This window comes from Triticum urartu, chromosome 7, assembly GCF_003073215.2.
Source record: "Triticum urartu cultivar G1812 chromosome 7, Tu2.1, whole genome shotgun sequence".
In the NCBI taxonomy this organism is placed as follows: Eukaryota; Viridiplantae; Streptophyta; class Magnoliopsida; order Poales; family Poaceae; genus Triticum; species Triticum urartu.
The window spans coordinates 699046688-699061383 of NC_053028.1; the positions used below are offsets into that span (position 1 = coordinate 699046688).

At 44.8% G+C, this 14696-nt stretch overlaps 2 protein-coding genes across 2 annotated transcripts; both read right to left on the bottom strand.

Annotated features, from left to right (window-relative positions):
- Positions 1 to 9456: 9456 nt before the first annotated feature.
- On the bottom strand, positions 9457 to 10153 carry LOC125525530 (zinc finger protein 2-like). The gene has a single exon (XM_048690535.1). It carries the CDS (start codon positions 10047 to 10049, stop codon positions 9705 to 9707), a length of 345 nt encoding a protein of 114 aa, XP_048546492.1. The 5' UTR covers positions 10050 to 10153; the 3' UTR covers positions 9457 to 9704.
- A 2561-nt stretch (positions 10154 to 12714) lies between these two features.
- LOC125524513 (zinc finger protein 3-like) lies at positions 12715 to 13497 on the bottom strand. Its single transcript, XM_048689552.1, has one exon. It carries the CDS (start codon positions 13388 to 13390, stop codon positions 13037 to 13039), a length of 354 nt encoding a protein of 117 aa, XP_048545509.1. The 5' UTR covers positions 13391 to 13497; the 3' UTR covers positions 12715 to 13036.
- Positions 13498 to 14696: the final 1199 nt, after the last annotated feature.

A 14696-nucleotide genomic window follows, 5' to 3' on the forward strand; every position in this document is an offset into this window, starting at 1 on the left:
TTGGATATGAGATGATAACTGGATAGTATGGCTCTGGGATTGCTTTCTCGCAGGGAGTCGAGAAAGGATCTCTGGCCGAGGTTGATGACACTTCTACTACTTTATGCTACTCTACTTCCTCCTGTTGCTGCAAGGTGGTGGTTTCCAGAAGATGCTAGTCTTCGATAGGCTAGGCTTTCCCCTTCCCTTCTGGCATTCTGCAGTTTAGTCCACAGATACAACCCATTCCTTTGATACAGATGCATACTTAGTTTAGATCTGATGTAAGTCTTACGAGTACTTCGGATGAGTACTCACGGCTTCTTTGCTACTTCTTTTCCCCCATACCCGATTGTTGCGACCAGATGACGGAGCCCAGGAGTCAGACGACGCCACTGATGACTACTACTGCCCGGAGGATGCCTACTACTACGTGACGGCCGCTGACGACTTGGAGTAGTTAGGAGGCTCCCTGGCAGCAGGCCTTGCCTATTCGATCATTGTTGCTTTTGTGCTAGCCTTCTTAAGTCAATATTGTTTAACTCATGTCTATACTCAGATATTGTTGCTTCCGCTGACTCTTGTGTATTCGAGCTTATGTATTCGAGCCCTCGAGGCCCTTGGCTTGTAATATAAAGCTGGTATTATTTTAATTTGTGTCTAGAGTTGTGTTGTGATATCTTCCTGTGAGTCCTTGATCTTGATCGTACATATTTGCGTGTATGATTAGTGTCCGATTGAATCGAGGGCGTCACACCGGGACCAAAGGCCTCTGCTTCCCGCCCTTTGTGCTGCTAAAAAGAGACCTTTGGTTCCGGTTGGTGGCACGAACCGGGACTAAAGGGGGCATTGGTCCCGGTTGGTGCCATGAACCGGGACCAATACTTCGTGTATATAAGCAAGATTTGTGAAAATTTTCAGTTTCATCGCAGTTCCCCTCCTCGAAACTGCCCATTCATCGTCACTGTCGCCACCCCCATCTCCATCGCCATCGCCGACGCCTCCGCGGCCTCGCCATCGCCGACAGCCTCCCCGACCTCGCCGTCGTCTCCCCGCGCCGGCCACTACCCTACCCCGCGCGCGCCGCCTCTACCTCAGCCCGGCCCCGACCTTGCCGTCGCCGACGCCGCCCCCAATGAGCCCCCATGCCCCTGCCCTGCCCCCCCCACCCACCCCCACCCCCCCCCCCCCCCCCCCCCCCCCCCCCCCCCCCCGCCGCCGCCGCTGCCGTGGACGTGGCCCCCACATATATGTTTATTTCTGCATATATATGATTTTTTTGCATATATGTTGATGTATGGATATATATGTATGCATATATGATGATTTTTTGTTCAGCGTCATATATGGTGCTTTTTCTGCATATATATATATGATCATATGAATTTTTTTGTTGATAGATGTGATTTTTTTTGTTCATATATCATATGATGTTTTTATTGTTGATAGATGATCGATCATATTTTTTCATATGTATGCAAGCGAAGTCATTGTCGTTAGTTGTACTGTTTAGGGTTTGGGTCGTCGAGGAAGGAAAAAAAGGAAAAAGAAGAAAAAGGAAGAAGAAGAAAAATAAAAAGAGGAAGAAGAAGAAGAAAAAATAAGGGGAAGGAGAAGGAATATAGGAGAAGAAGAAAAAGAGATATTCTATTTTTTCTTCTTATCCTCTATTCCTTTCTTCTTCTCCTCATTTTTTCTTTTTTTTTCTTCGACATGAGGGGGGGGTCGATAAATAATAGAACTAGTTAAACTAGTTTATTTTTTGTATGTGCTTAGTAGTTGAACTAGTTGATTTAATAAAACTACTTTATTTTACTATAGAAGTAGTTTATCTTTAGTAAGTACTACTTTGTTTTATTTATAGTAAGTGCTTAGTAGTTGAACTAGTTGATTTAATAAAACTACTTTATTTCACTATGTAAGTAGTTTATTTTTAGCAAGAAAATTAGTAGAACTAGTTTAATTTTTTAGTTGAAGCAATTATTCCCGCATCGACGTCAACGATGCCTATCCCACATCCTTGTCGTCGACTCGGCGGAGGAGGCCTGCTTGATCAAAGGGGCCATGTCCGGGACTGGGCTCCGTCGGGCTGGTATTGGGAGGTGCTACCTTCCGGGGGGCGTAGGTTGGTGAGGAGACAGCCCGTCGTTGACCCGAACCTTTTTTGGTGGCGGTCGCGTGGGCTAGTGACGGTGCCGAGACTACCGGACAACGCGGAGGTGGTACGTCACCGTGTCAGCAAGGAGGACGAGCATGTCCGTCGCTACATGGTTGCGTTGGAGGGCACGTTTGACAATACCTGGCAGGTTCTTCAGGGATCTCACTCAAGCTATGATCCTGTGATGGTTCCTTCTCTTTGGGTGTCCATCGCCCGCACTGATATCCGTCGGGCGCTACGGTTCTAGCTAGCTGTATTAGCGATGCTATATGTACGATACTATTCGAGGTGTATTAGTCATAATATTAGATGATATATGGATGCAAGAGATGATGTAGTTTTGCTTATAATTGAATGCATGCTAATTTGAATACTACTTTATTTTACGATTTGGTTTTACTTATTGAATGCTCAAATTGAAAAACTACTCCTACTTTGAATGCTAAAATTGGAGAGTACTATGCAAGGCGTATGAATTTGATTAGTTGATAGCTTATAGGGTTTTTTAGTACATATATTTAATTGTACAAGTTTAATATTTGAATTATGAACATAGGAAATGTCGTACTTGGACGACGAAAGTCTCCCGGGGGAGTGTGACTGGTGCCACGACGACCGAGGTCTGTGCGACAGGCCTCACCTGGACGAAGATCGGCGCTTCAGGATTAAGCCCGAGGACACCTTCGATGTTGAAATGGTACGCAACGATGACAAGTGTATTTTTTCGTAATTAAGCATGACTTCAACTATTTCAACATGTAATTTTCATCTTTTACAACTTGAGTAGCTTATCTCATGCCATGCAAGACACTATGTCCTGGAGAGGATGGGTTTTGAAGACCATGAAAATTTCGAAACAAAGAAAATTCACCTAAGGACCCATCATGATGTGGATTTTGAAGTAAATCTTTATAATTCTGAGAGCGTAACCCATTTTGGTTGACAAAAATGGGAAGAACATTGCAAGATGTATGGTTCTATGAGGGTATGCTTGTCACCATGGATCTTGGTGATCCTAACATCGACCAAGACAATATGGACATTTGGGTCCTTGTTAATACGCTACCAATTCTACCTCTATGTGAGTTTCTCAAACATAGTTATTAACTAATTTATATTGTTCATTTCAAAATAATTTACAGCTTATTTTCATTGTTCAAACAATGTGCGAAACATGGTAGACAGAACCTACTACACCGATGGCTCTGAGTTAACTTATCAGGAGAAAAATCATCTGGTCGCATTTTGTACTGATCTTGAGAGTTACAATATCTATAATAAAACTCCTCCACATTATGGTCAAGATGTGTCACTAGTGCACGCGTTGAACTACGGTAACATCCATGGAGATGCCATGATAAGATTTTCTTTACTATTACGACATCCGTGCATCTTTTGCATAAATTCTTTTAAAACTTAACTACATTGCTAACTACGAAGTTATTACTATGTTTGTTAACAGAAAATCTCAGATGATTGTGTGCCTCATCTGATGTATCAGACTGGTCGCCTTGATGCTTTGAACATGCAGCCATGTCATCCTATGAATCTCAACTGTCCATATCGGATTTCTAAAAGAAGTGGAGACATGAAAATCATAGAATGGAAAAAATGTATGGACAGTCGTAAGGAGGTTCTTCGAAGCAAAAGGAAGCGAAGCACAAGAATTGGAGACATGATGATCTCATTCTCCATAATGGAGAGTCGGGGCAAATATTGTTTTATGCTATTTTACCTTAAAAGAGGGTATTTAGGTCCTACCTTATACTGATGATCATGCGCTAAGAACAATTAAGTATGGTTGGTTTGATGACTATGAGGATGACAATCGTATGACTTGTTATTAATAACGAGTAGAAGTTGTATGATGATGATTAGTAGGACTTGTTATTATGATGATGCATGATGCGAGCATGAAGAGTTATTATATATCAGTGGGTGAAATGAATATGGATTGGATTGAAGTGAAGGCAACATGCATGTGGTGCATGTCGAAAGTAGTACTAATCCAAACTTGATCAAGTTAGGATTAGTATTACTTTCGACATGCACCAGATATATGTTGCCTTCACTTCAATCTAAGCCATGTTTAGGCATAGCACTAGCGTTGGTAAACCAAGCACGGAGATAAGAGAAGACACTTCTCTCTATTAGCTAGCTAACACCCTAAATTAACCCCAAAACCCCCTAAACCATCCCTTTTAAAAAAACTCAGCTCCTGCCAGTTGCTGACACGTGAATGCCTTTTGGTCCCGGTTGGTGCCACCAACCGGGACCAAAAAGCCCTCCTGCCTGGACTCGCCGCAATGGCCACATGGAGGCCCATCTGTCCCGGTTGGTGTAAGAACTGAGACTAAAGGTGTAGGGCTTTAGTAACGACCCTTCAGTCCCGGTTCCCCAACCGGAACAAATGGGCCTTACGAACTGGGACAAATGGCCGTTTTTCTACTAGTGTCCCGTCGTTCCTTTATATAAGGTGTATTTGTTTTTTGATAAAATTTCAAAATGTAATGTGCATTTCTTCTAATTCCTCATAATTCACTTGTTACCCTTGCAGAAAAGAGGAAAGTATCTCTCTCCTAATTGTCCGTATCTCTCCTTGTAGCAAAAGAAGGAAACTATCTCTGTGTCGATTGCATGTATTTCTTATTTTCCTGAAGTAATTGATTTACTTGCCACTAATGAATAAATTGGTTAAGGGTAATTTCATCTTAACATGTCTATAATTATGTGCCTTGGTCACCGTGCTAGAAATAATACAAGTTACATAAAGGAACGGATAGAGTAATATAAGAGCGTCTAGATCATTGCTTTAGTGATCTAAACGCTCTTACATTTCTTTAAGGAGACACGGTTTAGTGTTGAACCACACGATTCAATCATACATTTCTAAACGCTCTTATATTTCCAAACGATCTAAACACTCTTATATTTCTTGTTTGTTGTGCATGTTTCCCAAGAACCAACCGTACATGCACGATCAGCAATTAGGTCACCTTCTCGTGAAAATACCATTTAACGACATACAGTTGTGCGTCCTTGTGGCACCACTAACCGTGAACCGTGAACAACAATTAGATTACAGGCGCAAGTGGCTTGGATTTAATTCGTTCAGACAAACAAAATTATGGTGGTGCTAGCTGAGGCTGCGTGAAGCATCCAGAGTACACGAGAGTGTGAGTGGGGCCGCCTACTGCGCGGAATCTCATCGGACTCCCTAGATCACCTGTACAAGATGGATCATCTATGCCCCCGTGTCTCCTACATACACGGTTAGGGTTCAATAACACGGTTCAACCATTGCGACCTTGTGCGTTGTGCATGCTTTCCAAGAACCAACCATACGTGCACGATCTGCAATTAGGTCACCTTTCGTGAAAGTACCATTTATCGACATACAGTTGTGCGTCAGTAATGCCTTCTTGTGTTATCACTAATCGGGAACTGCTCTGATGTTGTCATGCGACTGTCATAGCCCTTTATGTTTTTTCAAAATGTATATAGCGAGTTCTTGAATTCTGAACCAACTCAACCACATTGACTTGTTTAGCAAAGAGCAAAAATAACTGAAATATGTGTCTGGGAGAGGTTGGAACTCAAAAGCAGGAAAACTAGTTGTAGTTGTAACTCCCCATCTGGGTGTTGGTGGGCAAGCTGCTGCGGACATTATGGAATGCCCGCAATAAATTGGTGATTGAGCATCACATTCCTCTTCGGTTCATTGAGGCCATATACAAACTGTGTGGCTTTTTACAGCTTTGGAAGCCGCTTAGCAAGCACCAAGACCGCCTCTCCATCGACAAGATGATCACCGACCTGCGCGCCTCGGCCTCTCGACTCGCCCCGCCGCTCCAACCCCAGATCTCTCTGCCTCCGCCGGAGCCAGATTGGTTGCTCTTTTATTTGAGGGATTTGTTGTGCTGTGCCCCAGCAAGACCTTGGAACCTGTTGTATTTTTTTCTGTTGTTGGATCCGTTTGACGGAACCTTGCTACCATACTCTGTTCTGTGGTGATCGTTGCTTTACAATATAAAGTGGGGGGAAACGCTTTTTCGTCAACTGCGCACCAATGGTTTTGTCAAGTGGCATACATGGTCAACTTACCTCTTTGAGCCACCAGCTTGCCTCGCTGCTGTCCAAAGCCCTTTGTCCTAAATTGTTATACATCTTTTGTATTAGATATTTGCAGAACAAACTAGGTGATAACTATAAGAAACCACATTTTGAGACTATTTCTTATGAAACTAATTTGAGAAGTCAGAAGATAAAAACCACTGGTATTTCCCAGTGCAAGCTCAGCGGAGATGGGTTTCCCATTATTTTAGGACCTTGGGTGAAAATTTTATCTAGAAAGAATATGGGTTGACATAAATGTCATGAATTGCTGCTCGACCCAGCGTTACACACGCCCCCGTGTTGCCGCCCAGCTGGGCGACTCGGGCGGACCCTCGAACCCTAGCCGCCAAGGTCGCTGTAGTTCCTATACCTCCCTCCATCGCCACTAGAGGAAGCCACCGGGAAAATCACTGCGGCCGACAGCTATGGCGGAGGCGCTCTCCTGTCCCGTGTAGGTTCGGGTGATGCGGGGCACCCATGGGCATGGGGGTACTTGCCCGGATCTAGGTCACTGGCGGCAAGGCGTCTTGCCTCCGGCGACGGCGTGTGCCGGCGGAGTGGTGGTGGGTGGTGGCGGTGGTGCTACAGGATCACCAGGGAGAGCTGGTGATGCAGTTGTCGGCGGTGACATGTGGGTTGTCTCCCAGCCAGCCCATACTTGTGGCTAGTGGGCGGCACATTGAGGGGCCGGTGAGCGGCGGCTGGAGACCCTCTATTGCTGACACGGCAACTGCGTTAGTCTTCACGACATGGATCCACACGGATCCAATCAACTGTAGGATCGGGATGGCGCGACTATTGTGAAAAGCGTGTCGACCATGGTCCTGGCAGACGATGGTGGCGCATTTGGCGTTGTCCCCTTGCGGAAGGTATTGTCGGTTGCAATCATCATCACCTTGGTCCAGCTGCTCCGGGGAAACCTAAACCTGGGATTCCTGGATCAGACGATGACGGGGTCTTCGGGCCATCCTCCCTCTTGGGGTCATCGTATTAGAGCCGATGATGGCTGGAGGGGACAAGAGAAGGTGCGGTGTTGCTTCTACCACGGCGATGACGACGGGTCTCAGCGGCGTGGCACAACGGAGCCTCTGTGGCAGACGCGTGCTGATGAACATGCACAGGTGGTGGTGCTGTCGGGCGTCATGGTGGCGTTGACGACAGTACAGCTTGGGAAGCTGAATGTGTTGGTTGCACCTGAAGGTGGGATGGCGGAAGATGGAGGCGTACGAGTTTAGAGCGTGTTTATGCAGTGCGCGCTTATGGTCTGCTAGACCGGTTGATGCTCTCGGCATGCCGGGTGCGGCATGGTGAGGCCAGCAAATTATATGGTGTGTGTTGAGGTGCGGTTGGGGCGCATCATCAAGTTGGTAGGTGTAGCAACCATTTTTGCGAGGAAGGTGGATTTGGGTTGATCAATGTTCTTGTTTTGGGGTTCTGCTGAATAATTTAGTAAAATCTTTGTATGCATCACTTGGATGCAGAGACCGGGGTTATTCTCCTTTTCGAAAAAAATGTGAACAACGATGTTAGTTCATTTTTCAGGCGAAAAATAGAGCACACGTCAAGGTTGGCATTTTGTTATTTATCTGCATCAATGTTATAGCAGGCGTGCTATCAATCCTCTTAAATGGAGCAAAGGGGGACTGCCCCGCAAAAAAACATAAGTGGACTCCCAGATCTGTGGTGTTTTTCCACACCTCTTGACTATGACAAACATGTACTCCCTCCTTTTCGGTTTGTCGGCCTCATCTTGTAAATCATCAATCAAGAAGGACTTACATACACTAGTAGAAAAAGGGTCTAATGTGAAACTCATTAGTCCCGGTTTGTAATTGAAATGGCACTAATGTGACCATTAGTACCGGTTTCAACGGCTAGGCGGGGGCGCTCATTAGTACCGGTTCGTGGCGAACCTTTAGTACCAGTTCATGCCACGAACCGGTACTAAAGAGATGGTGGCCTTTAATACGGGTTGGTGGCTCCAACCGGTACTAAAGGGGGGGTCTTTAGTACCGGTTGGAGACACCAACCCGTACTAAAGGCTACCGCCTTTAGTACGGGAGCCTTTAGTACGGGTTGGTGTCTCCAACCGGTACTAAAGACCCCCCTCCTTTAGTACCGGTTGGACCCGTCAACTGGTTCTAAAGGTGGTGCGCTGCCACCCGCAATGCACAATGTTTAGTCCCACCTCGCTAGTTGAGAGGAGCTCGCACCGGTTTATAAGCCCCGCCGCGGCTACCGTGTCGAGCTTCTCTCTAAGCAGGCCGTTGTGGGCCTATTGCAAGTCTTCTGCCCTGTGGGGCCTACTAGGCCGTACAGGCCTACATCCTGGCCCAACTAGAGATTGGGTTTCTAGTCGTATGCAGGCCATGTCAGCCCAGTAGGTGGGCTGTTTTTGCTTTATTTCAAAAATAAAAAAAATCCTTACCAACCGGGACTAAAGGTCTCCTAGACCACAGCGCGCCTCGTACCACGTGGTGGGCCTTTGGTCCCAGTTCGTGTTTAACCGGGACTAAAGGGAGATCTTTAGTCCCCACTCTTTAGTGCTGGTTCCAGAACGAGTACTAAAGGTCCTTACGAACCGATACTAAAAGTCGTTTTTCTACTAGTGATAAGTTCTAGGCAACTTATTAATGCTACATGCATGGCCCTCTCAGTCCTTCATGCATTGGTTGATTATACATTGGGATCAAAAAATTGAAATAATTCAGTGTGGACAAAGCTATGTTTGCATGTTCCCAAGACAAATGAGCCTTACAAATTGGAAAATTCTGATTTTCGAGATAGGCCATCAAAATGGAAAGGAGCGAATACTTCAATACGTTGATGACACTACACACTTTATGGAACATGATCTGAAGCAATACAACTAATTTATAGCATATTTTAATTTTCTTTGACACCATTCATGTCCTAAACATAACTTTCCCAAGAGTTTGGTTTTTTGGGCTCGTTTCCATTCAAATACCTCTGCATTCTAATTTGTCGTTGGAGACTATGAAATGAGATTAAAGAAGATCATTAGTTTCTATAGATTGAGATATGTTTTACTAGTTGGAGGTTCAAAAGCCGGAGGTTAGCTACACCTAAATTTCATGATGGTTTTATATTAGAGATCCCTAATGGGCTATAAGGATTTAGATTTGGGTAGATCTGGATTTTTCTGCAATGTGATTAGCATGAGAAGGCATAGAAACCGAAGAAATGAAGAATTTTGTGCCAGGAAGGTTTGGGCATTCAATTCGAAGACCTTATGAAGAAAATTAACTAGAAGAGCCGATGAATCTAACACACGCCCAACATGAGCTTGAAACAAAACGGTTGATCAAATTGTTGCTATACGAGACAGAAGGTAAAACTTTTTTTTCCAAACCAAAGTAGCTAGATTCTGACTTACCCAGCAGGAAATAACACGAATCCTCCTATATTAGAACATCGATGGAGGGATCGCTTATAGCCGGAGAGACAAGTCCACCTCGTCGTCGTCACCACGCTTCAACGAGCTCCCGCCCTGCTTGCCATCTGCAGTAGCAGCATGCCTCCCCGCCTTCCTTGACCTTGATTCCTGTGCGCGGGTGGCTGCCGCTGCAGCCTCTCGCCGGCGCTTGGCGATGGCACGCTCATGCTTGTGCGCGTTCTGGTGGCCGCCGAGTGCCTGCGAGCTGCGGAACTTGCGGTCACAGTGGACGCAGAGGAAGAAGCCATCCGGTGTGCCAGGCATCGGCGCCACAGCGGCCAGGGTAAGCTCAAGGCTGAGCTCATCGTTGTGTATGCTGCCGCTGCTCGCTCGTTCCATAGTGCTCGCTCCTGGCTGGTCTATGGCCGTGTCTCGTATATGGCTTTTGCGTGTTTGTGTTTATGTGTGTGCGCGCGCGCGAGAGAGAGAAAGAGAGAGAGAGAGGAAAGCTAGCAATGTTCGAATCTAGAGAGGACAACACGCCAAGCACACATCCCGACGGCGGGGTGTGGTGCCAATTACACTTGTCACTGTTCTCCAGGGTGAGGTGAGATCTAGCCGGGATTGAGGCCCTAGCTAGTTTTGTACACACGTGGTATTAACCCCTGCAGATTATAAAACAGTAAAAAGATGCAATGCGTGGAAGGCCAGGCCCAGTCAAGATTCCTTCGGTCTGGAGAAAATGAGCAACTGGCCAGGTCACTTGGGTACCGTTTTCATTCTGTGCAATTTATTCCCCTTTCGTAACAAAGGAAATTCATAGAAATGTTATAGGATTCATTTAGCATTCGCTCCAAACAAAGTAATCGCTCACCAAGATTGCAATGAAATTATTTATTAGACCATGTTAGGCTAAAAACGGAAACTGAGAAAATAGTTTCAGTCGATGAGCTCAAACAACTGGATTGAAACCTAGTGGTCGCTGCTTCTTCCTCACAACAAGCCGCTCCTTCCCCCGGTACCCCTGCCTCTCCCTGCCAATGCTGCCACGGTGTGTAGCATCGACCCCACCTCTGGTGAGGTCCTATCGAGCCATCAACGATGACGCCATGGCCAGCCACGACATCCCCTTCTCGGGCTTGGGCGCCGTCTAATCTCGGTGATGTCAAATGACTAAGCCTCCCCACCTGTCAAACCTGCAACCCCTGCCTCTTCTCCAGCAGCGACGATGCCACAATGGGCATGTCATCCCCGTCTCTTGGGAGGTCATGCCTCGGCCTTGCCGGCAACCACCTCAGCATGCTTCGCCTTCTTCAATGTGGGAATCAACTAACGCCACTAAAAGATTTAATCGCCTGAGAAATAACAAATCTGACAGGAATTGGTTGCAACATATTTCGATGATATTTTGATGTATAGAACATAAATATATGAATTAACAATATGGCAATTAAAAATGAAAGTTGATTCAATTTATTATGCTTATTTATTATGGTAGCCTACAGAACGTATATGTGTTAAGAGAAATAGTTTAGTGGAAATTACCTATTTACTTACACCAGATGATATCCAGCACTGTCACGGGTATGTTTTTCAATATATTTCAATGAGATTTGGTCGCGTAACATGAATAGTGGGAATACAATATTATGTTTGATTATTGTATAGTTGTGAAATATTTATTAAATATAAATAGCACAATAGGGTAGATATTATCATGCATATTTCCGCATGTTGAGATGAACTTTTACCAATGCAGATACTATCATGCATGTTTGCATGTTGAGGTTAACTTTTACCAATGCATGATTGCATTTTGTGGTGGGTCTTCTTGCATGCATAATGCATGCTGAGATGACACATTTGCATAATGTTAAGATAAATAGATTACTGGCCCTAGCTGTTTGGAGATGGAATTGAGGGACCATGCGCGCTGCTGCTGTGATGTGCGGACATGCATGCTTAATTTTAAAACTACCACTTACTCCGAGAGATAACTGCTACTCACCAGAGGTACAACCTCACCAGAGGCAACACGAAACATTATTAAGTAAACTACGTGTCTACGAGAAGTTAACACTAACAAGCAGTCAAAGTTGCCCGTCGATGGTGTTGTCGAGTGAAGCTGTCAACTTACCCCTTCGGGCGGATAACTGGCCACGCCACCGCTCAAAGCCCTTGGACCTAATAGGTTTATACTCATATCTGCGGAAAGGGTTCATCCCTGTCTCATGAGCTTTCGGTGGAAAATTGTATGCACAAAGAAGGCATTGATATCAATACAAACGATGATATTAGTCCTTTTTTCAAGCAAATAAAGGTGATGCCAAGGGTACACTTTTCTATTTCATTTTCTATTATACTATTGCAGATATGTTAGTTATCCTTGTAAATAGAACCAGGGAGGTTCGTCAGATCCAAGATTCGGCACCTTTCTTGACCATGAGTTATCAATATATTGATGACAATGTACTCTTCATGGATATGATCTAAAGAAAGTAACTAATATAAAGCTCGTATTCATTTGCTTTGAGCACCTTTAATGTCTTAAAACTACGACAGGTTCGAGACTTATTGTGGAAGTAAACCCAACTACTTGGCTGTTGTGTTGGGCTTATTTCCTCTCAAATACCTTCCCGTCCATATTCATTGTCGAGACTATATAATGGAGATTAGAAACACACAAAGGTCAAATATTGTTTTGAGAAATGTATAAGCAGTTGGAGGTTCAAAAGATGGAGTCTTGGGAGTTCTATCTCCATTAAAATTTATTAGGCCTAAGAAGATTGACAATTTGACCAATATAATAATACAAGTAATATATCCTAAAACATGTACCGCTAGATAATATATTATTTCAAGTTTCTAATGATATTTTTTGTTATATATAAATTGTACTATGTTTGGCAAATTGTCAATCTTGGGAAAAACGTAGGCTGGCCTAATGGAAAAGGAGGTGGCACTAATGAATTTGGTGTTGGCCAACATCTCAATTTTCTTGATGTTCTTATTCTAGATTCCTAACAGCTAAGGAAACATTTAGCCAATTCTGTGACAACTAATTCGGGACGGAGAGAGTAGTATATATCTTGATTTTTTCTGAAAAAACTGATTATCATAAAGAAGCACATACAAGCTGGCCGGAGAAATTGGGAATTTTGTTTCATCCCAAGGAGCGACAAGCTCTAGAGATTCAGTTCAATACTTAAAAAAAAGTAGAAGAGCCGATGAATCCCATGCCTGCCCACATGAGTTTCTTTTTGACAATATGCCCAACACGAGCTTGAAACAAAGGGTCCACGCAAAGTAGCTAGACCATGACGTACCTACAACCGAAATAAGTGGTGCGGAGCAACCATTTTAGCAGAGATCGATCGATCGACCATTTACAGCCGGAGGGACAAGTCCAGCTCTTGGTCAGGCTCCGGCCAGCTGCTGCCGCGCTTGTGCGCCATGCCACCCGCCGCCGGCACCTCGTCCTCCGGCCCCTCAGGCATCCGAGCAGCAGCCTTCCATGCCCGGGAGGCGTGCATGTCAGCAGCGGCATCGCCGTGGAGCCTGGCAAGGGCGCGCTCTTGCGTGTGCGCGTTCTGGTGGCCGCCGAGCCCCTGCGCAGCGAGGAACCTGCGGTCGCAGTAGGCGCAGAGGAAGAAGCGAGGCGCTGCCGGCGCCACTCTCACGGTGATGACCAGGGTGAGCTCGAGGCTAAGCTCGTCATGCGCGTTGCTCGCTTGTTCCATTGTGCTCGCTCTTGGTGGTTGTGCGTCCAATTCGCATGCGGCTGTGTGGGTTACTGCGAGCTGAGCTAACAATGTTAAAATCTGGGGAGCACAAACGGCCAAGTGAGTCCTGTAGGCACAGGAAGCTTGGACGGCACCCTGACGGCCGGGGTGTGGTGCTAATTGAATTGTGCCTGGGACAGTTCTCTGCGGTGAGATCCAGGACGGCGACGTACGACCCTATCAGCTAGTTGGTGTACGCCCCTAAATCCTAATGCAGCCCTGGCAGACTGCTGCATGCATGGCCCAACAAGATTCCTTCGGTCTCAACGATCTAGGGAAAGGCTAATCTTTGTGTTCATGTTCGCGCACAACACTAACGCCCACACATGTGACATCTTGCACATCGTTCACACGCCTCTCTTACCACTCATTTTGTTACATATGAACATATGACATCAGCTGAATTCTTTTTGGTTTTTGGCTTAAAAATATTTTATCACCTAATTAAAAAATCGAATTAACAATCGGTTTTTATCATTAAATCCGTCTCGACAAGATCTTCAAAACTAAAGCCCATGTTGATATGTTTCGACGAACTTGTTTTTGTCGAAAAGTTGCCATTATGTTTACACCGTAGTTACTATAGTGCTTAAACTAAAGTTGCCATGTGGCAATTTCAGTTTGTAGAGCATGGCAATTTCAGTGTTTTGATGATGGCAACTCCAGTACTTTGACCATGAAAATTATTTTTTGTCTGAACCATGACAATTCTAAGTGCATCTATCATGGCTATTTTACTTTATGGTTCATGGCAAGTCTAGTTTCTTAATTCCCCGTTTTATAAATGTCAAATTTTACTTTTAAATATAGAAGAAAATAGCTGTAACATATCATGGCAACTTCAGTGTAAACACCATGGCAATTCATGGGCAATAGACATGGCAACTTTTAACCCAAAAAAATTCGTCGAAATATATTGATATGAGATCTAGTTTCGAAGATCTCGTCGCGAGGATTTAATGGTGAAAACGGATCTTCAACCAAATTTTCCATTTAAGAGATAAAACATTTTTAAAACTGAAAATGCAAAAAGATTCTCACATACAAGCATGCGGTGACGTGACGCAGTCTGTGTCTTGCAGGGCGTGTGGGCGGGTTTCGCTCCCACCACACATGTGGGCGTTAGCGTTGTCCTTGTTTTTCTATGTGATTGGCCGGTCCACATGCCAGGAGGGAAATAAAAGACAATGTATGTTGTAGTTCTTGGACAGTACACGTGTTACACTCATTTTTTGATATAGCTTACCATCCATACCAAATGGTC

What these genes read in the sequence shown, in the direction of transcription:
- LOC125525530 (XM_048690535.1), bottom strand. Translation starts at nt 10,049, where the DNA reads ATGGAACGAGCGAGCAGCGGCAGCATACACAACGATGAGCTCAGCCTT.
- LOC125524513 (XM_048689552.1), bottom strand. Translation starts at nt 13,390, where the DNA reads ATGGAACAAGCGAGCAACGCGCATGACGAGCTTAGCCTCGAGCTCACC.